This window comes from Saccopteryx bilineata, chromosome 4 (genome assembly GCF_036850765.1).
Source record: "Saccopteryx bilineata isolate mSacBil1 chromosome 4, mSacBil1_pri_phased_curated, whole genome shotgun sequence".
NCBI classification, from domain to species: Eukaryota; Metazoa; Chordata; class Mammalia; order Chiroptera; family Emballonuridae; genus Saccopteryx; species Saccopteryx bilineata.
Genome location: NC_089493.1, coordinates 245,639,874 through 245,666,091, shown reverse-complemented (window position 1 = coordinate 245,666,091; position 26,218 = coordinate 245,639,874). Strand labels below are relative to the sequence as shown.

The 26,218-nt window shown below is 36.2% G+C and overlaps 1 protein-coding gene across 2 annotated transcripts in view; it reads right to left on the bottom strand.

Annotated features, from left to right (window-relative positions):
* COMMD10 (COMM domain containing 10) overlaps positions 1 to 26,218 on the bottom strand; it is a 215,464-nt gene that overhangs the window by 167,094 nt on the left and 22,152 nt on the right. The window contains exons 5-6 of one of the 2 annotated variants that reach the window (XM_066274119.1): positions 14,199 to 14,309; positions 9,834 to 11,371 (exon numbers count right to left, since the gene is read on the bottom strand). In XM_066274119.1, coding sequence (XP_066130216.1) covers positions 11,333 to 11,371; positions 14,199 to 14,309 — 150 coding nt within the window. In that variant the 3' untranslated portion in view covers positions 9,834 to 11,332. Of the gene's footprint in view, positions 1 to 9,833; positions 11,372 to 14,198; positions 14,310 to 26,218 lie in introns of those variants that run through there. The other variant, XM_066274118.1, reaches the window with a different exon arrangement.

Below are 26,218 nucleotides of genomic sequence, written 5' to 3'. Positions count from 1 at the left end.
TAAGTATGTATCGTAGGATGGCCATAATTCCAACTATGAAGTCTGGTGATACAAGATTTAAAGATCTAATTAAACCCTTAAAAAACTTTATAGTCTGACGTGTGGTGGCCCAGTGGATAAAGTGTTAACCTGGAATGCTGAGGTCACAGGTTCAAAACCTAGGCTTGGCCTGTCAAGGCACACTCGAGAAGCAACTACTACAAGTTGATGCTTCCCACTTCTTCCTCACCCCCTTTTGCTCTCCTCTAAAATCAATAAATTAAAAATTTTTTATTTTTATTTCTTAAGTGAGAAACGGGGAGGCAGAGAGACACTCACATAAGCCCCGACCTAGATCCACCTAGCAAGCCCCCTACAGGCAATATTCTGCTCATCTGGGGCGGTTGCTCTGTTGTTTGGGCAACTGAGCTATTTTAGCACCAGATACAAGACCATGGAGCCATCCTAAGCACCCAGGGCCAACTTGCTGCAACCAAGCCATGGCTGTGGGAGGAAAAGACAGAGAGAGAAAGAGAGAAAAGGGGGAGGGGTTAATTCTCCTGTGTGTCGTGACCAGGAATCAAACCCAGGACTTCCACACGCCAGGCTAAAGCTCTGCCACTGAGCCAACTGGCCAGAGCCTAAAAAAAATCTTAAAAAAAAAAAACTATATACAGCCATAAAATCTTTTAAAAAGATTATACAATTTTGCATCATTAATATCAAAAACAGATAGATGAAAAGCTAAAAAACAAAACAAAACAAAAAAAAACCTCATACAACATAAAGAGAAGATCTTGTGTGTGAACTTAGAAAAATACTCACTTTTCCCAATACCATGATGGCATGGCCAACAATGCCCAATAATTTGTTCTAAGAAGAGAACTAAATTATACAGTGATTCCTCCTCTTCATATAATTTTAATTTCCTCTAAATAATTTTCATATATATAAAGAAAATTTAAAAATCTGAAACATGCCTGACCTGTGGTGGCGCAGTGGGATAAAGCATTGACCTGGAAGTGCTGAGGTCGCCAGTTCAAAACCCTGAGCTTGCCTGGTCAAGGCACATATGGGAGTTGATGCTTCCAGCTCCTCCCTCCCTTCTCTCTCTCTGTCTCTCCCTCTCCTCTCTAAAATGAATAAATTAAAAAAAAAAATCTGAAACATAATTTTAAGAATCCGCTAAAGACATATTTAAGCATTCATGTGGTACTTAACAACAAACATGCTTAAAACCTACTTTAAACCAGGCCAGGAAAGAAAAGTGTTTGTCAACTCCCTTTGGCCAAATTTTTAGGACTGAATTGGTTCAGTGGTAGAGCACTGACCCGGCATGTGGAATTCCCAGATTTGATTCCTGGTTAAGGCACATAAAAGAAATGACTACTGCTTCTCTTCCCCTCCCCCACTCCTTCTCTCTCTCTTTCTTCCCTTCTGCAGCCATGGCTTGATTGATTCAAGTGCTGAGGATGGTTCCGTGGCGCCTCTGCCTCAGGCACTAAAAATAGCTCAGTTGCAAGTATGGCCACAGATGGGCAAAGCGTCAGCCCCAGATGGGGGTTACTGGCTGGATCCCGGTTGGGGTGTATGCAGGAGTCTATCTATCTCCCCTCCTCTCACTTAAATTAAAAAAAAAAAAAAAAGAACAAGACAATTTACTCATGAGAAAATGTAATATAGCTCTTTTTAGTTTGTCTTGAATCTAAAATTTACAATATCACCCCCCAAAACCCAGAATATTAGATTCAGCACACCAGCTCAGAAAATCACCAATGATGTTCAATCTTAATACATTTGGATGAGATGTAAAATGTTCACATTTTTAACTGATTTCTGTCTATAGTATCATTGGTATTGTCTATCAGGTACTGGGTGTATTATCAACAAAGGAAGGAATAGATCAAGAAGTAGCTATAGGTCATACATTGAGAACTCCTAGGATATGTAAATTTTCACATATCTAGACCACTTAAATTTCCAAATTGATGTAAACATTGAAAACATACCAGATATCAGGTTTTATTTGCATCCACTTCTCTGTCTTAAAGAATATGCTATTAACCTGTACACAGAGATCTGAAGACAAAAAATCCTTGAGTGACCCTGAAACTAATGTGTCTATCTGAGGCTCCATTGTACCACAGAATACTTGAGGGAGGCTGTAGGTAGTCCAGCCCTATCTCCATTTCTTTCTCATTTTCTACCACACACCCATTCCCACCGCACACCATATCTTCACTTTTCACATGACCCAATTTGGAGTCCGTGGTCAATAACTAAATTCACTCGTGTGCGTACATAACTAATCCTCTGTCCCTTTCTCCTTTCACCTGATAAACCTGGCATAGAAGAAACCCTAATCAAACCCAATTATCCACCTAATTTACATATGCATTAGAACTAAAAGTAATTGAAGAAAAATGCACAACCTTTCAACAGCCCTCATTTCACATTTATGGTCACAAATTTAAAATGGGCAATTATCACTGGTCAGTAAAGGGACATAAAAGGGACATATCCTAAAATACCTAGTTTACTCATCTCCCCAATATCCAAAATAACTACTTCATACTTTCTCCTCTGTTCTCAAACCTCCTAGACCTATCCACTTCCCTAACTAATGACTGCATTGGAAAAAGAAAAGCAATCACACACAACTATTTCTTCTCACTACCAAAACTACCTATCTAACCCATATTCTGCCTTCTTTCCTATTAAAATAAATGACATGTTTCCACTCCCATCAAAGTCCAACCCTTCGATTTGTGCTCTGGATCTACTATTTCCTCACTTTCTCAAGGAACTTTTATCCTTTTCTGTCCCATAGCATCGATTTCTCTCCCAATGGGTCTGTGGTATCAGCATACAAACCTCCTCTAATATTTCTGCAGTCACTGAATTCACATTTTGCTACATTGACTACCCTTTTACTTTTCTCCTGGAAAGAGTTGCCTATATGGTTGCTTTTACTCTCCTCATATTCTTTATTTAGTTTTATCAGTCAGGTTTCTTTTTCTACTCAATTGTAAGTAAGGTTACTATACTTCTCACAAAAATTAGGGGATCAGTGAACGTGCAGATAGTCCAGTACTTTCAGCCTTTTGTATAGAGCATTTTCACCAATGAAATAAAAGTTGGTTTTTCATCTCATTTGAATAATCAAACAACTTTCCTTGACCTGTTGCTGGCTTTTTTGATGTTCTTGTTTAATAAAAAAAAATTAAATACTTTTTTTAATCACTTCATATTCATTTTGAAATATCCCCTAATTTTTGTGAGCAGTATATTTGTCAAGGTCATTAGAGAAGTCCATCTACCAAATCCAATAGTCACATGTCTGTTCTCTTTCCTGAACTTTCTATAGCATTCAATACTGCTCTCCATCATAAAACATCTCCTTCTCCTGCCCGTAATAGTGATCAACAATGACCTTTACATCACTAAATTCAATTTTTTCTTAGCACTATATAGTGATTATAACTTCAGGCTATTTAGTCAGATTGATCTGGGTTCAAATCCTGACTCCATCATTTTTTAATATTCAACTTAGTATCCAATTTAGTAAAAGATATTTAACCACTGAGTTTCTGCATCTTTATTTACAAACCAGGTAAAATATTAGTACCTAATTCTTATCTGTGAAGGTTCAATTAATATCCCCTCCCATCCTCTGTTTTACTTAGCAGCATGTGACATAATTTATCCTCCAAGAAATGCTCTTTTCCTTTGGTGTCTAGCTTCTCCTATACATCACTGCCATGAACTACTCAAACTCTACTTTTTTTTTTTAATTTAAACTCTACTTTCAAGTTCAAGAGTCCATTTAGGTTCTATACTGCCTCCCTAAGTGATTGATTTCTTCCATTCTCATGACTAACATTTTAATCTGAACTTCAATATCCAAATCTTAATTTCTAATCTATAATTTTCTCCTAACCTCAGACTGCCAACCAAACAATCTTCACCTGGATGTCTCAGCTACCTCATACTCAACATGCTCAAACTAAGTCTCTATCCTTTTTCATGTGCTCTTTCTTCCACCTAAGACTTCTTTGCCTCTCATAGTCTCTGATTTCTTGTGTCAATTTCCATAGTTCCATCTATTTTCTCAAAGCTTATATTTATTGGCATAACATACAGAGGTGGGCAAAGTAGGTTTACAGTTGTTTGTATGAAAAATACAATAATTAATAAATAATAATACAAGAATAAACTGTTTTTGTATGCTCACAACTGTAAACCTACTTTTGCCAATTCCTGTATTTCCTGCTAGAACATAAGTTCTGTGATGGAAAATAAAACCTGTCTACATCACTAATACCTTGTCAAGTACCTCATGCATAGTTAATGATCAATAAATATTTCTTGAATTGCATTTGAGCTATTTAAAAGGTTACTGCTTACTTTATTGAACTTATTAGCATTTTAGTTGTTCAGATGTCTAATTCATTCATACTTTTTATTTCTAAATACTTAAACCACTCATTTACATTATCATTTCTAATCCACAAAAATACAGCAAACAAAATTTAAAGATACCTTTAAACATATTCTGTTACATTTCAGGAATTCTACAATTATTATTTGCCTCTGGATTTCAAAAATTAAAGAAGTTCAGAAGCTGGGAAAGACAAGAGAGATAATATTATTCATTTCCCTACTTCAGAATTCCAGAAAAAATTTTAAGAGAATTTTAGCAAAAAGATTATTTTAAAATTCTGAAATGCATAAACTTTCTGGAGTATTTTTAAAAAGGATTTTCTCTGCAGAGACTCATCACTTCTCCACATAAATATTACATTCTATCACATTCTAATTGTGTAATAATGTTTTTATTCATCAAAGTTAATAGTGTCTAAAGCAAAGTTTTTATTATCTTATAAAGTCTTATCATGGATAAATGCAAACTTTCTGTTAGGCAGATTAAATTATGGAAAAAAGACCTACACACATACACACACACACACACAGTCAAATACAAGTGGGTTCACTTTGTAATATTAAGGAGTTATACGATATGCTTTGAACATTTCAGTATACTTGAATACATAAGATCTTTTTGAAAGTCATATTTATCACATTTTTATATTGCTCTTAAATTGAAAATATGACTCCTTGACAAACACTAATATTGAAAATAGATCACAATGAAAAAAGATACAAAACAAAATTAAGGATAGACAAGCCTTAGAAATATTTAAATATATCTGATTCCAAAGAACCAGGATTTGTTTTCAAAGTATCTGGGTAATTACCTAACAAAAACTGTATCTATTTTTTCTAACTGCAAGAGTATTTGATCAGATTGTTTCTGAATGTTCTGTAATAAGCACATATAATAAAAGCTTGTTTAATCTGTACATTAATGTAATAAAAAATTTTTAAAAGAAGGGCTCTGTAATATTACAAAAATATCTGGGGCCTGACCAGGCAGTGGCGCAGTGGATAGAGCGTTGGACTGGGATGCAGAGGACCCAGGTTCGAGACCCAGAGGTTGCCAGCTTGAGTGCGGGCTCATCTCCTTTGAGGAAAAGCCCACCAGCGTGAACCCAAGGTCGCTGGCTCCACCAAGGGGTTACTCGGTCTGCTGAAGGCCCGCGGTCAAGGCACATATGAGAAAGCAATCAATGAACAACTAAGGTGTTGCAATGAGCAATGAAAAACTAATGATTGATGCTTCTCATCTCTCTCTGTTCCTGTCTGTCTGTCCCTGTCTATCCCTCTTTCTGACTTACTCTCTGTCTCTGTAAATAAATAAATAAATAAATATTTAAAAAAAAAAAAAAAATCTGGGCATTTGGCCTCTTAAAATTAACCAAATTAATTAACTAGTTATCACATAACCTATTTTTGAGATATTAATGTTACATTATTCTCCAGTGGCTTTTAAATCCTTTGCATATAACCTTTGAATTTCGATGTGTGTTCCCAAAATGATTATGGAAAGCCATTTATCAAACAATCTTATACCTTTTTACCCTGTAATTATACTCCTGGGGAATAATCTACATACCAAGAAGGCTTCATTCATTCATTTATTCACTCATCCATCCATCCATCAATAAATGTTTATTGAGCACCTATATGTATACAAAGAAGTTTATCACAATATAATAGGCAAATACTGGGGGAAAAACCCATTATTGATAATAGAGGAACTGGTAAATATATTATAGTAGGTCATAGCCAAAATATGATGTAGTCATCTTAAATATATTAGTAATGAGTTTAAAGTAATATAAAAAAGATTTGTTACAAGGTGAAAACAGCAGAATGTAAAATCAAAGAAGTCACATGATCAGACTTTCACAGGAAAGTATGCATGGAATAAACACTAAAAAAAGATATACAATATTTACTGCATTTTAGTGGTAAATCTGAGTGTTTTTTCCCACATTTATATAATTTTCAAGTTTTCTATAATAAACTTATAAAACTCAGATAATAAAAAGTAAACTACATTTTAAAATGATAGTCAATATTAATCATTTCATTTGAGAAGAAAAATCACTAAACTTTCTTAAAATCTTTATGAATCCTGAAAATCCATCTCAGGTGAAATAAATGAGTCAGTTAGTAAAAAGTCCAAGACTTTAAAGAATGTCTCTTCAGAGCGCAAGAAAGCATATTGTAGAAAAAGCAGTAACTGCTATATATCAAAGAGAAAAAAAGTATGATTGATGAATGAGATTAGCTCCTCATAACCATATCTAATATTGAACAGTTCTAATAAAACGTTAATTCTTTTTCTTAGGCCAAAAACAAACATCACTATTGTTTTTAAACTGTTTCTTTTTTTGTTTCTTTATTGATTTTAGTAAGAGAGGAAGGGAGAGAGAGAGGAACATCATTACATTCCTGAGTGTGCCCTCACCGGCAGCTTTGGTGCTTTGGGGTGATGCTCTAACCCAGTGGTCCCCAACCTTTTTTGGGCCACGGACCGGTTTAATGTCAGAAAATATTTTCACAGACCGGCCTTTAGGGTGGAACGGATAAATGTTATCACGTGACCGACACAAGCATCAAGAGTGAGTCTTAGACGGATGTAATAGAGGGAATCTGGTCATTTTTTAAAAATAAAACATTGTTCAGACTTAAATATAAGTAAAACAGAAATAATGTAAGTTATTTATTCTTTCTCTGTGGACCGGTACCAAATGGCCCAAGGACCAGTACTGGTCCGCGGCCCGGGGGTTGGGGACCACTGCTCTAACCAACCGAGCTATCCAGCCAGGGCAAACATCACTATTTTTTTTTTTAAATCACTCATAAGTTAATAGTCATAGAAAATAAAAAAGTGAAAGATCATAAAGCAAAACATAACAATGTTATGGGTACTGAAATTAATTATACTTGGGTTTAATTTTTTTCTATCTTTTTCAAAATGTCAACTATATATATGTACAGCTATCATAATTAAGGAAAACAAATTTAAATTACCAAGAGAATATGCTAATATATATTCATTAAATGGTTATATTAATAATACAACATTTATAAAACTCACACCTGTTCATGAGAGTAGCTCAGAAAAAAGAAACACGCTTCAAAATCAAGCAACACAAACATTGTATTTGAGATAAAAATACTTTAAATTTCTAATACAAGATTTCGTGATCTGAACAGCAAAAGTATTATTTCCTTACTGAGAAACTGTCATAAATAGGTCTAAGGATATGTTGTTTTTAAAGATATAGCCTATTTCTTTGTTCATAAGGTATCAACATCAATAATGGCATACAGCCCTTATAATAAAGTGTATTAATAAATGCAGCTTTGCCTGACCAGGCAGTAGCACAGTGGATAGAGCATCAGACTGGGATGCCAAGGACCCAGGTTTGAGGTCGCCAGCTCGAGTGCAGGCTCATCTGGTTTGAGCAATGCTCACCAGCTTGGACCCAAGGTCACTGGCTCGAGCAAGGGGTTACTCGGTCTGCTGAAGGCCCACGGTCAAGGCACATATGAGAAAGCAATCAATGAACAACTAAGGTGTCGCAACACGCAACGAAAAACTAATGATTGATGCTTCTCATCTCTCTCCGTTCCTGTCTGTCTGTCCCTCTCTCTGACTCTCACTCTTGTCTCTGTAAAAAATAAAAATAAAAAAAAAATAAAATAAATGCAGCTTCTATTGAACTGAGATAACATCAAAACTTACAACTTCACTTATTATATAAAAGTGTATATTACTGTCTCTCATTCACTTAAAGTATAAAATTGTTTCAACTTAAAGGAAAACAAAAATAGAATCCATATAACTATAATTTTATAAAGAACATCAATAAAAGCATTATATTTTAGAACAATTTTAACACTTTGAAACATATATACATATTAAAGGATCAAGTGCTAAATAAATAAGCATAATACTAGCAATAAATAAAGCATAGAACTGAAATAAAATAGCCTGGTTTCAAATCCTAGTTCTGCTGTTTGTTAGTTGTGTAACATAAAAAAATACATCTATGTGTTTCCATTCCTCCACCTATCTATAAAGCAAGAATAAGAAGCAATCAGACCCGGTAGAGATGTGTTAAAAATTAAAGGAGGTAATACCATGTCTAGCACAAAGTAAGCACTAAAAAAGGGGTTCCCTCCACCTCCTTTTCTCATCCTAGATGGAATTTGTCCTAAATTTTGAAAATAAAAATAAAGAACTTTAAAAAAAAAGTGGTTTTGAATCTTGAAAGTACTAACTTCATTTGAAATCATAATTACCCATCCATGAAGTACTTTCTGCAACCTAAGCATAATCAAATTCAACATTAATACGTATATGAAAGTTTTCTTGGCAAGGCATTTTCATCTCAGTTGAAGGAAAAATGATTTTCTTAAATGATGTACAAAAAAAAATTCAGAATCATTGCCCTGAACTGCAAATTTACTGGGGAAAATGCAATAAAGCAAGATTAACAGAAAAATAAAAAAATATTTTAGTGTTTTGGAGAAATTAAAAGTTAAGAGTTTTGATATTGTTCAAAATTATCAATATTTGTTACATATAAAACTGCTATTCTATAAATAAAAAAACCTCAACTGTCTATGATTAGCCTGGAACTAGTTATACTATAACCTAATATAGCCATATAACTATCTTGGGGATTATTAAGTCTCTTTGTTATAAAGAAATTAATACAAGTGACAGAATGTAACAAAAAAGTCAATTGTGTAGAAGGCTTTTAATAAATTTCATCTTGGCAAATGATCACATACAAATTAAATACTGAACCCATGATGATTTCATTTATTTGTTCTGTACATATCTGATTAATAAGCATTAATTCTGTTAATGGAAACAAAGCAAATTCTATTGTTGTATACAGATTAGAAATGTAAACACTTAGCATTTCCCACAACTACTGATTTCACAAATTATTCTGAATGTTATTTCAAATAATACTGTGACTGCCAGAGGTTAGGAAAGCAAAGAGCTCTGCTGCCCCCTAATGAAATAAAACAAAACAAAAACAAAAACAAAAACCCAAGAAATAAACAGAAAGCTCAGAAAAACTCCTTTTGAGTTATCTGTAGAACAGGAAAATAATCTTATTTTGCTAAATGCAATTGACAAACACTAAGACAACTAAAAACAACCAGAATATATATCAAATACTGTAGGAAAAACTAGAATCATCTACTTTCATGATAAAATTAGTAGCAAAACAGGAAAGTCTTGAGACAGAAATATTCTAAGAGAAAGAAGACCAGTACAACAATGTTATCAAATGTGATAGCAATAAAATCTTCACTGCAGGCTACACTTTTCATGTGTATATATATATATATATATATATATATATATATATATATATATTGAAAGTGAATGAGAAGAAATTATTAGAAATCACACTCTGCAGTGAATTATCATATTTTTCACTCCATAAGACACATTTTTTCCCCCAAAAAAGTGGAGGGGAAAATGCCCATGCATTTTATGGAGGGAAAAATACAGTATTTTATTAAATATTTTAACATAGCATTAGGTTCAGAATTTTTTTTTTCTGATTTTCCTCCTTAAAACCCTAGGAGGTCAGGTGCATCTTATGGAGTGAAAAATACAGTACCATAAGTTTTCAGTTCAGCAGCTCAAAAGTAAATACCATCAAATTATTCTCTCAAATTTGCATTGACTGTAATTCTCTCAGAATAATTTTAATATTTATATTTTCAAGATACCTACCCTATATCCTGACCAGGTGGTGGCACAGTGGATAGAGCGTCGGACTGGGATGCAGAGGACCCAGGTTCGAGACCCAGAGGTCACCAGCTTGAGTGCGGGCTCATCTGCTTTTAGCAAAAGTTTACCAGCTTGGACCCAAGGTCGCTGGCTCGAGCAAGAGGTTACTCGGTCTGCTGAAGGCCCACGGTCAAGGCACATATGAGAAAGCAATCAATGAACCATGAAGGTGTCAAAATGAAAAACTGATGATTGATGCTTCTCATCTCTCTCATTCCTGTCTGTCCCTATCTATCCCTCTCACTGACTCTATCTCCATCCTTGTATAAAAAAAGAAAAAGAAAAAGATACCTACCCTATAAAATAAACATTAAAAGTAATTTTCCCTAGGCCCTCGCTTAGTTGGCTCAGCAGTAGTGTTGGCCCGGCGTGTGGAAGTCCCGGTTTGATTACTGGTCAGGGCACACAGGAGAAGCACCCATCTGCTTCTCCACTCTTCCCCCTCTCCTTTCTCTCTTTCTCTCTCTTCCCCTTCTGCAGCCAAGGCTCCATGGGAGCAAAGTTGGCCGGGGCACTGAAGACAGCTCCATGGCCTCCACCTCAGGTGCTAGAATGGCTCCGGCCACAACGGAGCAATGCTCAAGATGGGCTGAGCATTGCCCCCTGGTGGGCATGCCAGGTAGATCCTGGTTGAGTGCATGCGGGAGTCTAACTGCCTCCCCGCTTCTAACTTCGGCAAAATGCAATACAATACGATACAATACAATAAATATAATAAATACAATACAATACAATACAATAAAACATCCTCCATACTAATATTCCTTTAACCTAATATTCCAACCTGTCAAGAATCCCCATATTCTCATTTCAGAAAAGAACAAATGTCTGGGAAAAAATAGTGTGTTGTCCTTAATAACAGGAGTTACATAACAACATTCAGGAACCAGATATAATAAGAGTACAGTACAAAGAATAGAATACTAGATCATAAAAACAGGGAGAATGTAAACAAAGAAGCAAACAAACAAAAAGTAACAATTCTAGCATTTCACTAAGGGGAACAGAAAGGTCTAGTGGTTAACTGTTTCTTTACAGCTAGGGCACACCACGTCACTTGGAGATGGCATATTTCTGTCCAGGTTGTCAGCGGTTGCACACTCCATCTCATTGTTAGCAGATAGAAGAAACAGGGACCAAATCCACATAATGCTTTAAAAGAGACAGGCAACACAGAGAAAGGAGTTTACTTAAATCTAATCACAGAATAAAAATATCCTTTACATTTATGTGCCACTGCTCTTTCTCTTGAATGTCTGTTTATGAATGAAAATGCTTCTTTATCTCTGCAAGTTATAAATGTGATCAACTGTCCATTCAAAATTTCAGAAAAGCAACACAGAAAATATAAATGTACTCAGATTTATCTCTCAAATGAGTTAGATCTCATATCTGTATTAATTTCCTGAATAATATAAATTAAAAACATGACTCGTACTAGAAGCATTACTCATTCATTCCTACTGCCTAAAAATATAACAGAGACATAGACATATTTTGAAGATATCATAAAGTTGCTGGGAAGACTTAAGCATCCCAAAATCAAGCATTGCCAAAGACATGCTTAAAGTATATCCAATACTGGTCAAAATAGTATCCTTCCAACCCACAAATTGCATTTAGCCACTTACACTTAACACATGGTAGTCAAGAGTAGTACAGTAGTGAAGGCATACAGTAACTTGGAAGATGAATGCACGTATGCACGTGCGTATATGTGTGTTTTCACTCATGCAGTGGTCTCAGTCTATAGCACTGAGTTACAGATTATGATGCTAAACCTAAAGGAATGACTTTTCAAGTAAAAGGGAGGAGAGAAAAAAAAGGTCCAGGCTGTCCCTTGCCTCTCCAAATCCCAGTAAGAATAAATATGAAAAATATGATCAAAAGAAAGAATGCAAGGGGGGGAAAATAAAATGTTAATTTCATCAGAAATGACAACTTTGGTTTAAAACAAAGAGATTCATTCATTCATTAGCCTAATGAAGTTTTCTTGATGATGATGATTATGATGGAGATATGGAAATGGTAGCAGCCAGCATTTACTGAGCATTTACCGTAATACTAGGCATTGAACTAGTATTTTACATTTACTGAGTATTTAACCTTCCTTTATATAAATGCTGTGAAACAGATATGCCCATTTACCTATGAAGAACAGACACATAAGGTTTAAGTAATTCACCCAAGCTTACACTACTACTAAATTGCACAGCATATATAATGTACCAGTCAGTTTGACTCTCAATCACTAAGTTTATATTATTTCTGGTAAAAATGTGTGAAATGAAATGATACTTTTGAAACACTGTAATACATTAATAAGTTATATATAATAACTAACTTGATTTGAGATCCAAGATGGCATCTGACTAGATAGATGTTACTCTTAAATCCTCCCATAACCAAAGTGAAATTACAGCTAAAATACAGAGCAACCTGAATAACCAAATGAAGACTAGCTTAACAGAAGTCTTATAACCAAGGATTTACAGAAGAAACCACATCAAGACTTGTAGGAAAGGTTGAGATGCAAAAATGACTGGCCCCAATCCCGCAGGCAGCAGCTGAGATCCCAGAGGGATATCTCAGCCGAAAACATTCCCCTGAGGAGCATAAGATCTCAACTCCACACCAGGCATCCCAGCCCAGAGCACGAAAGCTGGGAATTAGCACTCACATATCACTGTAAAAATCAGCAGGGTTTCTCATTCCCTGGGAGAGATAGAAGTATAGTAGAGATACAGAAATCCTATTAAGGGGCAATGCACAAAATCTTGTTCACAGCCACTCATCCCGAGCTCCAGAGAAGGGAGGGTGGAATAGATTGGAGTCTTGTGTGAAGAGACCAGCACTTGTGGCTCTGGGGACAGAGCTGAGTGGACAGCCTGTGCTGAGTCCCTTTCCCACTTTGTGAAGTCATCTTTCTTAGGTGGAATGACTACATAATTTTGTTAACCAATGTCATCCCTATAAATTCAACAATAATAATAATAAAAGATCCAATTCAATTGCCTAAAATTTTATAGACAGGAAAACTGGGCTATGCACTGGACCCAGTTCTTAAGGGAGACAGAAACAGGCATGATATAACAAACAGTGAAAATTCTAACAAAAAAGTCATAATATTCCTATCCTTCAATATCCTTCCAATGTCATAAATAAAAACACTACTTTCATTATTCTCTGATCACATTCAGCCATAGTCATTTCTCCTTTCTCATATCTTTCTCCCTCATTCTTACCTCCAGTTTATGTCGTAAAACGAGACACTATAATTTGTTTAGGGAGCAAAAGATCCCTCTCCCTTTTTTATCTTAAAGGAATAATTACTATTTAAAAATATAAAAAATAGCTCCCATTGATATCTTAAATATGTATTTCTCTATCTGCTACAGTAAGAAAAACTATTCCATAAAACTCTTTAACCTTTAATAACACATTCAAGTTTTCTGAAACTAATACTAAAGAAGAAATCATCATGCAGTACAAATCTAATCCAAAACTTTATTTTGCAAGAGCTGGGATTTAAACACATGCACATACATACTACCAAAACACAAACACAACTCAATTCCTCCTCGTAACTCAGCACTGGCTGAACAGTCAACTATATTCCCTCTACCATATATTCGGCCTAAACCACAAGGCACCTAGGAATATCCACAAGTAGCTAAGACATTAAAATAATTTTATATGGCTACTACCAGTTTTTCCATTGCAGAATTTAAAGGAACACATTATGAAATGTTCTTGCAAAAAAGGCACCTTACAAGATAAGCTATTTCTTTAAATAAATAACAAAATAGGTAAATGTGACAAAACCTGCCACGAAGATGTCAATTTGTTAAATCTTTTTAAATTTTAATTGCGTTTAAATTTTCAATCCAGAGAACAAAGGGATTTTCAATCCCTTCCAACAATAAAGTACCAGACCTACTAAAAAAATACATCATTTCAATGGGCTCCCGTTTCTTACCTTTGAATCTTCATTGCTCACTCCTAGTTGTAACACGGCTTGAGGGAATTTGAGTTTTGCTTGGGCAGAGTGAGCCATCTGAAGGTTAAGCTGCCATCCGACTGTCTCTAGCTATAGAAGACAAGTGCAGGTTAGAATCAGATGATACAGGAGGAAGAAAACAGACAACCTGAAGCACACCTCCACTCGGCAGGAATGAGCAGGGTACCTTGACTTCCTGGAAAGTCAGTTCCAGAGCCCCTTTAACCTGCATACTCTGTAAATTCTTCCCTTAAGCTCATTAAATTGGCCTCATGCCATGCTTGTCAAATTCATCAGGGAAACTGGTCTTTAAATACAATCTGTTCTAAGAATAAAAGTTCTAAGATTAAGCAATAAAGTACAATAAGAGAGCCAATAGTTTTTAAATAATACATTGCTATTTGAAAATAGTACATTTTAAAGCCAGTGATTTTTAAATAGTTATACATTTTAACTAGTAAGTAGTATATATTGGTCACTTCAATGACCTTCCATTATGTTTCAAAACCCCTTGCATTAGACTGAAGACAGGTAAGTTTTTGTTGTTGTTTTAATTTAGAGGGAAATTGAAGTACCCAGATGGTAAGGGGTTCACACATTCAGACACAGTTAGTGAGACTGGAATAGAGCCAGGCAAAGAATTTCTAGCTACTAGTGAGCAGGTGTTACCCAATAGACTATTATGCTTTCTAAAGTACTCTAACTATGGTTCCCAGTTATGACAGAAACTAATTAGAATATTTCCTTTGAATTTATTAACAGCAAAATCTCATCAGGTAAGACAAAAATAGTAAAGACAGACTAAAGCAGCAAAAATGCGGCTTTATTGAACTTGACAGATTATTGGTTTCTCCAACTTTAGAACTATAAGTGTAAAATTTTATATTTAATTTCCAGTAAACCTCAAGCATCAATATTTAGGGAAGTCTTGTGAATGTCACTCTCTTATGCCTCTGATAACTTGACTCTAATAATTGATCTAGTAAAACTACCTTAGCTGCATTGGTAAGAATGGCAGCCTCACAACAATTTTTACTTACCCAGAATACTAATTGCTAACTTGAAAGCCTGTTCAACAGCTAGAATCACAGCAGTGACTCAGAGCCAATTTGGAGAGAGAGCAATGAAAGTATTATCTATTGTAGAGAGGATGTGATGAGAAAATAAAGATACAGTTCTGTTCCCTTTGGCACTGAACCTTTTAGATGTTAAGTGTAAAATGGGGTAAGATGTTGAAAAAACATATTCATAATACCACAAGTAAAAAATCAATTTAATAGTGCATGTTAAATAAGGATCCTTAATGTATTGATCTTTAACAATTGATTACAGTAAGCATAGTCTCTAATACCAGTCCACCACTATTTTCAATAGTCACCTACAATGGACACTCCAATAAAACAGAGGGAAAAAATGCTATAACCACTCTCATTTATACAACCAAATATACACATCACCTTCTAGGAATTCATATGAACCTATAAGACAGTGTTTTGATCTCATTTAACTGGTTTTATCTCTGTACTATAACCATGTAAGATAAATGATGAAGATAAATATTAAGTAACTAAATTAAGCATATGCCCATGTGGTCAGACCTTTGCACAAATTAATATATGCTTAGTCATTGCATAGAGGTTGTGTAGAATTAAAAAGAACTTAAAGCTCTGCTTTGGTTCATGGTTAAGTTGTCACTCACTAGTTATATAGCCCTGAAGTCACAATCTTCTAAGTTCTCAAATTCCTCATATGAAATGGAAATATGCCTGACTAGGCAGTGGCGCAGGGGATAGTGTTGGCCTTAAACACTGAGGACCCAGGTTCGAAACCCTGAGGTCACCGGCTTGAATGCAAGCTCACCAGCTTGAGCACAGGGTTACTGTACTGGCTTCAGTATGGGATCACAGACATGATCCCATGGTAGCTGGCTTGAGCCCAAGGTTGCTGGCTTGAGCAATGGGTCTCTGGCTCAGTTGGAGCCCCAGGTCAAGGCACATATGAGAAGCAAGCAATGAACAACTAAGGGGCCACAACTACACTGCTCACAAAAATTAGGGGATCAGGGAACGTGCAGATACTCCAGTACTTTCAGCCTTTTGTACAGTGCATTTTCACCAATGAAATAAAAGTTGGTCTTGCATCTCATTTGCATAATCAAATAACTTTCTTTGACTTGTCATTTGCTCTTCTGATGTTCTTGTTTAATAAAAAAGATCAAATGCTTCTTTTTTTATTGCTTCATATTCATTTTGAAATATCCCCTAATTTTTGTGAGCAGTACATGAATGGATACTTCTCATCTCTCTCACTTCCTGTCTGTCCCTTTCTGTCTCTCTCTCTAAAAAATATATATTTATAAAAAGAAATGAAAATAAATCTATTTAAACTATCTACTTTTCTAAATTACTGGTAATATCAAATAAAAATGCATAGTCAAAGCATTATAAACAGAAGACATTTCAATCACCTCATTTTTTTCTATAGTATCTTTTAGAGTGGCATTTTATATATAGATTGAACTGAAATGAATCAAAACCATTTACATGAAAGGTAATTTTTTAAAAAGTCATGACTGAAAATGAGTTTGTGAATTGGCTTTCTTTAATTCCATAGTCTTTCTATTGAATTTTGTGATGTAAAAACTATTTGTCCCAAGACCAAGTGAAAGATTAATTTATAAAGTAAATAATATTGCTAATCTCACATGTAGATACATGCACATATACATACTCATACAAAAAATATTTATAGGAAATGATCAGTATTCAGAAAACTTAAATAAAGAGAAAATATAGGAAGAATAACTAGAATTATAAAGGAATGCTTTACAGTTACACAGAATGAGAAAAACAAAACAAACTCTTTTTAGTAACACTAGGAGACAAAACCAACTGCTTGACATAGCTACTCTCATTCTCCCCATTTTACAAATTAAAAATGTAAAATGTAAACATTTCGTGAATTGGAATCAAGAATATATGGAGGTTATGTTATTATTGCAACCTTTCTCTACGCTTGAAATTATATCAAAATCAAAAGTTACAAAAATTCATTCAAGTAAGAATTAGCAATAAATGCTAAATCTAAAGTGAAGGAAGTTTGATTTAGAACGCACAGTCACAAAGTATCTACCCATAATTGCTTTTAAGCTATAAAATAAAATTTTGCAGTGGAGAAAACAAACAGCATCTTTACCAAGAGATCAAAATTAAGGTCACCAAAGAGTGGCAAATAGACACCACACTACTCTAGGTGTAATATCCTACAAAGACCACAATCTCACTTACACAGCTTTCTATCCAAACAACATAATTTTGAGAAAAAAGCCTGGTGTGCTTTGAGGATACTAATATTGCCATCTTTATTTAAATTCCACTAAGTTTACAAATCCTATGCTTATCAGTAGAATCAGACTTTCATCCTAGTTTTCTATTCATTTGAAATAAAAATGGCAAAATGATACATACAGACTGGCCTGTGCAAATGGAAAAATAATAATGAGTTCCCATTGAGATGGAAATACTGCAAGAACAGTTTCCAGAGGAATAATCCAAAGAGCAGTTTATTTTTTAATGGTAACTTTGAGACACCTCTTAGCCAAGGAAATTATCAAGTAGGCATTAGCCAGTTGGCTCAGTGGTAGAGCATCAGTCCAGCATGTGTATATCTCAGGTTCAATTCCCAGTCAAGGCACACAGAAGAAGTGACCATCTGCTTCTCTACCCCTCCTCCTCTTGCTTCTTTCTCTTTCTTTCTCTCTCTCTCTCCCTCCTGCAGCCCTAGCTCAACTGGAGTGAGTTTGCCCCAGGTGCTAAGGATGGCTCCACGGTCTGCCTCAGATGCTAAGAAGAACTCAGCTGCTGAGTAATGGAGCAACGCCCCAGATGGGCAGACCATCACCCCTATTGGGCTTGCAGGGTGGATCCTGGTCAGGGCAGATGTGGGAGTCTGTCTCTGACTCCCCTCCTCTCACGAAAGGAAGGAAGGAAGGAAGGAAGGAAGGAAGGAAGGAAGGAAGGGAGGGAGGGAGGGAGGGAGGGAGGGAGGGAGGGAGGGAGGGAGGGAGGGAGGGAGGGAGGGAAGGGAGGGAGAGAAGGGAAGGATGAAAAGGGGAGGGAGGGAGGGAGGGAAGGGAAGGATAGAAGGGGGAGGGAGGGAGGGAGGGAAGGAGGGAGGGAGGGAGGGAGGGAGGGAGGGAGGGAGGGAGGGAGGGAGGGAGGGAGGGAGAAAGGAAATAAATTATCAAGTAGACTCATGCTAAAGAAAAATTTTTTTGTTATAAAATACTATTGAAACTCTGATGTCGAGATGAGATCACCAGGGAAGTAGCGTGTATACACTCACATACACACACACACACACACACACACACACAGAAATATTATTCAGCCATAAAAAGGAGGAAATCCTGCCATTTGCAACAACTTTAATGGACCTTGAGGGCCCTACGCTACATGACATAAGTCAGAAAGAGAAAGACATATAACAGAGGCCTCACTTAAATGTGGGATCTTAAAAAAAAAAGAAAAAAGAAAAAGAAAGGAAAACAATAAAACCTGTCTGACCTGTGGTGGTGCACTGGATAAAGCTTCAACCTAGAATGCTGAGGTTGCTGGTTCAAAACCCCTGGCTTACTGGGTCAAGGCACATACGAGAAGAAACTGTTGAGTTGATGCTTCCTGCTCCTCCCCCACCCCCGCCTTTCTCTCTCTCTCTTCTCTCTAAAAGCAATATATAAATATTTTTTAAATAAAGGAAAAGAAAAAAACCTTCGATACATGGAACAGACCAGTGGTTGCCAGAGGGAGAGGGTAGGAAGTGGTGAAATAAGTAGAGTGGGTCAAAGATACGAACTTCCAGTTATAAAGAAAATAAATCCTGGAGATACAATGTATAGCATGGTGACTATAGTTAATAATACTGCCTTGTTAATTTGAAAGTTGCTCAGACAAAATCATAAAAGTTCTTATCATAAGAAAAAAAATTGTAACCATCATTAGAAATAAAATGATAAAATGATAGGAAAAGATATATCATATAAATGTTAATCAAAACAAAGCAGGAAGAGCTATGAAATTACCAAAGATAAAAAAACCTTAACAATAAAAAGGTCAGTTACGACAAAGCAATGCTAAATGTCCTAATGTATATGCACCAAACAGAGAAACTGCAAAATATGTGAAGTAAAAAATTGATAGAACTATAAGAAGTAGACAAATCTGGCCTGACCAGGCAGTGGTGCAGTGGATAGAGCGTTGGACTAGGATGCAGAGGACCCAGGTTCGAGACCCTGAGGTTGCCAGCTTGAGCACGGACTCATCTGGTTTGAGCAAAGCTCACCAGCTTGGACCCAAGGTCGCTGGCTTGAGCAAGGGGTTACTTGGTCTGCTGAAGGCACATGTGAGAAAGCAATCAATGAACAACTAAGGTGTCGCAACGAAAAACTGATGATTGATGCTTCTTATCTCTCTCCATCCCTGTCTGTCTCTCCCTATCTATCCCTCTCTCTGACTCTCTCCCTGTCTCTGAAAAAAAAAAAAGTAGACAAATCTACAATTACAGTTAGAGACGTCAATGCCTGATTCTCAACATTGATAGAATAATTAGACAGAAACCAGAAAGAATGAAGAATTCAACACCATCAACAACCAAAAGAATCTGATTGGCATTTACAGAACACTACACTCAACAACAGAGAACACATTCTTTTCAAGCACCCACAAGACATATACCAGAACAGACCATATTCTGGGTCATAAAACACATTTTAACAAATAAAAAGAACTGAAATCATGCAAAATATGTTCTCTGACCATAATTGTACCAAATCAGAAATGAAGAAAAAGATGAGGAAAATCCCCAAACACTTGGAAACTAAATAGCATACTTTGAAATAAACCACGACTCAAAAGAGAAGTCTCAAGTAAAATTAAAATGTACATTCAACTGATTGAAAATGAAAACACAGCATATCAAAATTTGTGATACTGCTGCAGCAATGCTGAGAAGTACAAGCACAAATGCTTAAGTTTGAAAAGAGGAAAAATATCTCAAATCAATGATCAAAGAACCTCAAGAACCACAGCCAAAAAATTATTGTCAACCAATTCCCACAGCTTATTCAAAAACTAACTCAATAGACATCACGGACATAAAAATACAATTTTCATGACAAAGAAAATTAAGCAAGTTCTTAGATGATTGAGGGCAAGGGAAAGAGTTCTCAGGTTTGACACCAAAAGCAAAATCCCTAACAAAAAAACAATTGGTAAATTAATTTTCACCAAAAAGAACATTTTTGTTCTCCAAATATCCCTATTAAGAGGGTTGTAAAGTCAAGCTACAGACTGAGGAAAAATATTTACAAACCACGTATCTGACAGGATTAATATCTAAAAATAAACAATTCTCAAACCTCAATATGGGGAAAATAATCCTATCAGAAAAATGTGCAAAATACCTGAAGAGACATTTCACTGAAGAGGATATATAGATGTCAAATAAACACAAGAAAAATATTTCAGCATCATTAGTTACCTGGGTAAAGCAAATTAAAACTATAATGATATATCACTAAATACCTATCCGAACAGTTAAAATAAAAAATGGTGACAACTTGGCAAGGATTCAAAGGAAGTGGATTGATACTGTGCTGATGGGAATTCAAAATGATACAACCACTCTCAAGCGGTCTGGCAGTTTCTTACAACAGTCAACATACAACTACCATAGAACCCAGCAATAGCACTCCTTGGCACTTATTCTAGAGAAACAAAAACTATGCTCATGCAAAAACCTAGACACAAATGTCTAAACAACTTTATTTGTAATAGTCAAACCTGGAAAAAACATAGATGTTTTATCAAAGGCTGAATGCTTAGGTAATCTGTTTTATGTACATACGACTTAGCAATAAAAAGGAATAACTATTAATACATTAACAACCAGAATGAATTTCCAGAGAATTATGGTGAGTTAAAAAAAAGGTCAATCCCAGAACATTACATACTGTCAGGTTCCATTTACTTAATGTTTCTTAAAATCATAGAAATCATAAAAAATTATAAATGGAGAATAAATTAGTGGTTGCCTGAGGGGCATGAAAGAAAGGTGGGCATGGCTATTTAAGGGTTACATACGTGATTGTTAAGACGAAAATGTTCTGTATATTGACTGTATAAATGTCAATGTCCTGGTTATGATATTGTATGATAACACAACATGTGTTTTTGAGGGGCCTGCCCAGGCAGTGGGGCAGTGGAAAGAGTGTCAGTCTGGGACACTGAGGACGCAGGTTCAAAACCTCGAGGTAGCCAGCTTGAGCAAAGGTTCACCAGCTTGAGCGTGGGGTTGCTGGCTTGAAGCTCAAGGTTGCTGGCTTGAGCCCAAGGTCACTGGCTTGAGCAAGAGGTCACTGCCTCGGTTGGAGCCCCCTCCCCCAAGATAAAGCAGTCAACGAACAATTAAGGTGCCGCAACTATGAGTTGATGCTTCTCATCTCTCTTCCTTCCTGTCTGTTGGTCCCTGTCTGTCCCTCTCTCTCTCTTGCTTAAAAAAAAATGTTATTGGGGGAAACTGGGTAAGAGTAGTGAGGCTCTCTGTATTATTTCTTACAATTGCATGCAAATCTAAAGTCATCTCAAAAGGCTAATTCATTTAAAAAGAAAAAGGGTATGTGAAAGGATTCATATAAGTAATTATTAAAAATTTGCTAAATTCATATTTATACCTCATTCTTAGATATATGATTGTGGCATTTAAATAAACACACTCCCCTAAAAGGTCCCTATAATTCTAGTTGGCTTTTCCATATTCTTTGTTTCCTAAAACTAAACATTTAAAATGAAGCTTGAGATAAGAACTGTTTCTAAATCTTTCACACAGAAGGACATTTTTCAATTTAATGTAATCTGTTTAATAAGGTTAGCTTTTTAAAGCATTTCTCATTATAAACGGTATCACTGAGAAAGCAATACATGCTGAGAAGAATCCATTTATGAATGTATGAGTTCATACTTATGATCCCTTAAAATGGCATGTGTATGTATGTGTATATAATTAAATCTTTGTTTAAAATAATAGATTCAGAGTAATTTTACATTTTTCCACAATGGAAAGTTTCCATTATTTCCATTCTAATGTATGGAAATTTATTTCCTTAGGAAAATATGTACAATTTGCCAAAGGACACAAGATGATACCATTCAAGTACATGTCATTAGAAACATGGTACACCAGTTAACAAGAGCTATCGAATGATTAGACCTCAACTTTTTACCTTTATTTCTAAGGAAAATGCTGTAGAATATGAAAGTACTTATGATCAGCTCAAATAGGTTCATTAATAAAATCAGCAAAATTTTAAACAGTCTGTCATTTGAAAGCCCTGCAGGAGATAGCAGATTTTATTTCCCATTTTAAAGCCAGCATTGCCTCACTTATAAAGTTGCATTCTAAAAAATCTCTTTGATGGAACTTAAAACAAATTGGCAAATGAGTAACATTATAAATGGTGATTATATTATTAAGTAGTTTAATAGAAGGGATGCAAGTGGTTCTTTACTTGTGTCCTATCTAAAAAGAAATAAGAATAAGAATAATAAAGTTTCACCACCCAATAGCTAAAAACAAGTAATATCTTGGCATTAAAAGAAACCTTCGATTTCCAGAATACTATATATGTTTTTCTTAAATATTATAAACAGCAGGTCCTCAAATGATTTTGTTTCATTCAACATCATTTCACTATGAAGTTGATGAGAGAAGAAAAAATTCATTTCCAGCCACTGTCTGTGTGATGTCGCATATCCTCCCCATGTGTGTGTGGGTTTTCTCTGGGTCCACCAGTTTCCTCCTACATCCAAGGATGTGTACAGTAGGTGAACTGGCATGTTTAGATTGTCACATTGTAAATGAGTGTGCATGAGTGGCCCAGAGATGGAAGAGCATCCTGTCAGGGTCAGCCCCTACTTTGCGCCCTGAGCTGCCGGGACAGGCTCTCACCACCAGCAGCCTGGAGCTAGAATAGGCAGGCTGGAAAATAACTAGTGTATTGTTTTCTTTATTTTCCTTAAATGTATGTATAGCTCACATTTATTTCAGTATTTAATATTAAAAATGTTTTGAGTCTTTATTTAGAAATTTGGTTTGTTTGTTTTTTAGAAATTTGGAAATTTTTTTGAGACCAAAACTATGCCATAGGAACTAAACGCTTGTTTATATCTACTAGCCTATAGTAAAATTGTTTTCATTATATGTTGTTTTGTTTAAAGTCGCAGTTTTCAAGAACCTATCAACAATATTAAGTAAAGACTTACTGAAGTATACAGATATTGATCGACTTACAACCTATGCAACTTACGACCATTCGACTTTATGATCACAATCGCTAGCCACAACTGCCCTGCGTCTGGCAGCGCAAGCGTTGCCCAGCTGGGTGTACAACAGTGCAGACCAGCTCCCAGCAGCACCCCATGGTCGCTGGTTTGAGCCCAAGGTCACTGGCTTGAGCAAGGAGCCACTCGCTCTGCTGTAACCCCCTGGTCAAGGCACATATGAGAAAGCAATCAATGAACAAATACGAAGGAGGAAAGAAAGTGAATGTGATCGCACATGTTTATGAAAAAACCAACTCTGGTAACCCCAACTGCTGCCTCAGATGATGACATCAATGATCTGCAGCCAAGCACCAGCGGCCAATAAAATGTTTCGTAGATGTTTATATATTTTGATATGTTTTGCAATTGGGAAAATGTTTCCTATGGTATTTTTTATACCTGTATTTTGTATTTTTGTATGCACCTGTATTTTGTAATTTTGTATGTTTTGCAAATATTAAATCAGTTGTACTGGTAATGCAGTGTTTTACTTAAACCTGATGAATGTAAAAATAAGAAACAAAATGGTGTAGAGATGATACAAATGGCATAAAATGAACAAAGAAAATTATAATATATAACAATAATGAAAGAAAATGATAAAATATGACTTAAAGATTTTATAACATCATTTCACAGTACTGTACATATAGCTTATTCAACTTACGACCAAATCGTATTACGACTAGTCTGTTGGAACCAATTGTGGTCGTAAGTCGAGCACTAGCTGTATAGCTATCAGCCTTAATGCAACAAGTGTCCAGTTTGAGAAGAAGCCTGGTGTGCTTTTAGGATACTAATGATTCCCATCTTTATTTTAATTCCAGTAAGTTTATGAAACCTACACTTATCAGTAGAATCAGATTTCATCCTTGTTTTCTATTTATTTGAAATAAAAATGGCAAAATGATACATACCGACTGGCCTGTGCAAATGGAAAAATAAAAATAAAAATGAGTTCCCATTGAGATGGAAAAACTACAAGAACAGGTTCAAGAGGAATGACTCAAAGAGCAGTTTATTTATTTATTTATTTTTTGTATTTTTCTGAAGCTGGAAACGGGGAGGCAGTCAGACAGACTCCCGCATGTGCCCAACCGGGATTCACCTGGCACGCCCACCAGGGGGCGATGCTCTGCCCATCCGGGGCGTCACTCTGTTGTGACCAGAGCCACTCTAGCATCTGAGGCAGAGGCCACGGAGCCATCCCCAGCACCCGGGCCATCTTTGCTCCAATGGAGCCTCAGCTGCAGGAGGGGAAGAGAGAGACAGAGAGGAAGGAGAGGGGGAGGGGTGGAGAAGCAGATGGGCGCTTCTCCTGTGTGCCCTGGCCAGGAATTGAACCAGGGACTCCTGCACGCTAGGCTGATGCTCTACCACTGAGCCAACCAGCCAGGGTCAAGAACAGTTTATTTTTTTAATGTTAAGTTTGAAATGCTGTTAGACATTTAATGAAATTATCAAGTAGACAGACCCAGACTAGAGAAAATAAATTTTATATAAAATAGTACTGAAACCCTGATGCCTAGATTACATTGCAAGGGAGGGAGGAGGGAAGAGGAAGGAGGGAGGGGTGGAGAGAGGAAGGATGGGAGATGGAGGGAGGGAGGGGGGATGGAGGGCAGAAGGGAGAGAGAGAGAGAAGGGAGGGAGGAGGGGGGCAGAGGAGGCAGGAAGGACTGAGTTCTGCCACTATGCAAAATTTAGAGGTAGTAGAAATGAGAAGGTAGCAAACGTGACTGAAAGCAAAAGCAAGAAAGGAGAAAAACCAGAAGAGTATGGACCTAACTTTGATACCATCTTAGATCTGGGGACATGAAAATGAATAAACTTATCATTTCTGCCCCAAAACTTCAAGTCTAATAATGAAGACAAACACGTACAAAACCAATTGTGATAAACATACCATGCATGTAGAAAATCCTAAGTAAACTGCAAAAAAAAAAACTACTAAAACTAATGGGTGGTTTTAGAAAAATTATAGTACACAAGATTAATACAAAAAACCAATAGTACTTCAATACAGAAACAAACAACTGGAAAATATAAAAAATGCAATTCTATTTACAGTAGCAACCAAAATCATGTAATACATATATTAGTCCATTCAGGCTGCTATAACAAAATGTCAAAGATTAATAATAACAAACATTTATGGCTAGAATATTAAAATTATGAACCATAAAAAAAATTTACAAACTGGACTTCATCAAAATTAAAAATTCTGTTCTTCAAAAGTCACCATTAAAAAAAGGAAAGGTAAGGCCCTGGCCAGATGGTTCAGTGGTAGAGCATCAGCCTAGCATGTGGAAGTCCCAGGTTCGATTCCTGGCCAGAGCACACAGGAGAAGAACCCATCTGCTTCGCCACCCTTTCTTTCTCTCTCTTCCCCTTCCACAGCTAAGGCTCCATTGGAGCAAAGTTGGCCTGGGTGCTGAGAATGGCTCCATGGCCTCCACCTCAGGTGCTAGAATGGCTCCTGTTGCAACGGAGCAATGCCCCAGATGGACAGAGCATTGCCCCCTAGTGGGCATGCCAGGTGGATTCTGGCTGGGCGCATGCGGGAGTCTGTCTCTCTGCCTCTCCACTTCTCACTTCAGTAAAACACACACTAAAAAAAGG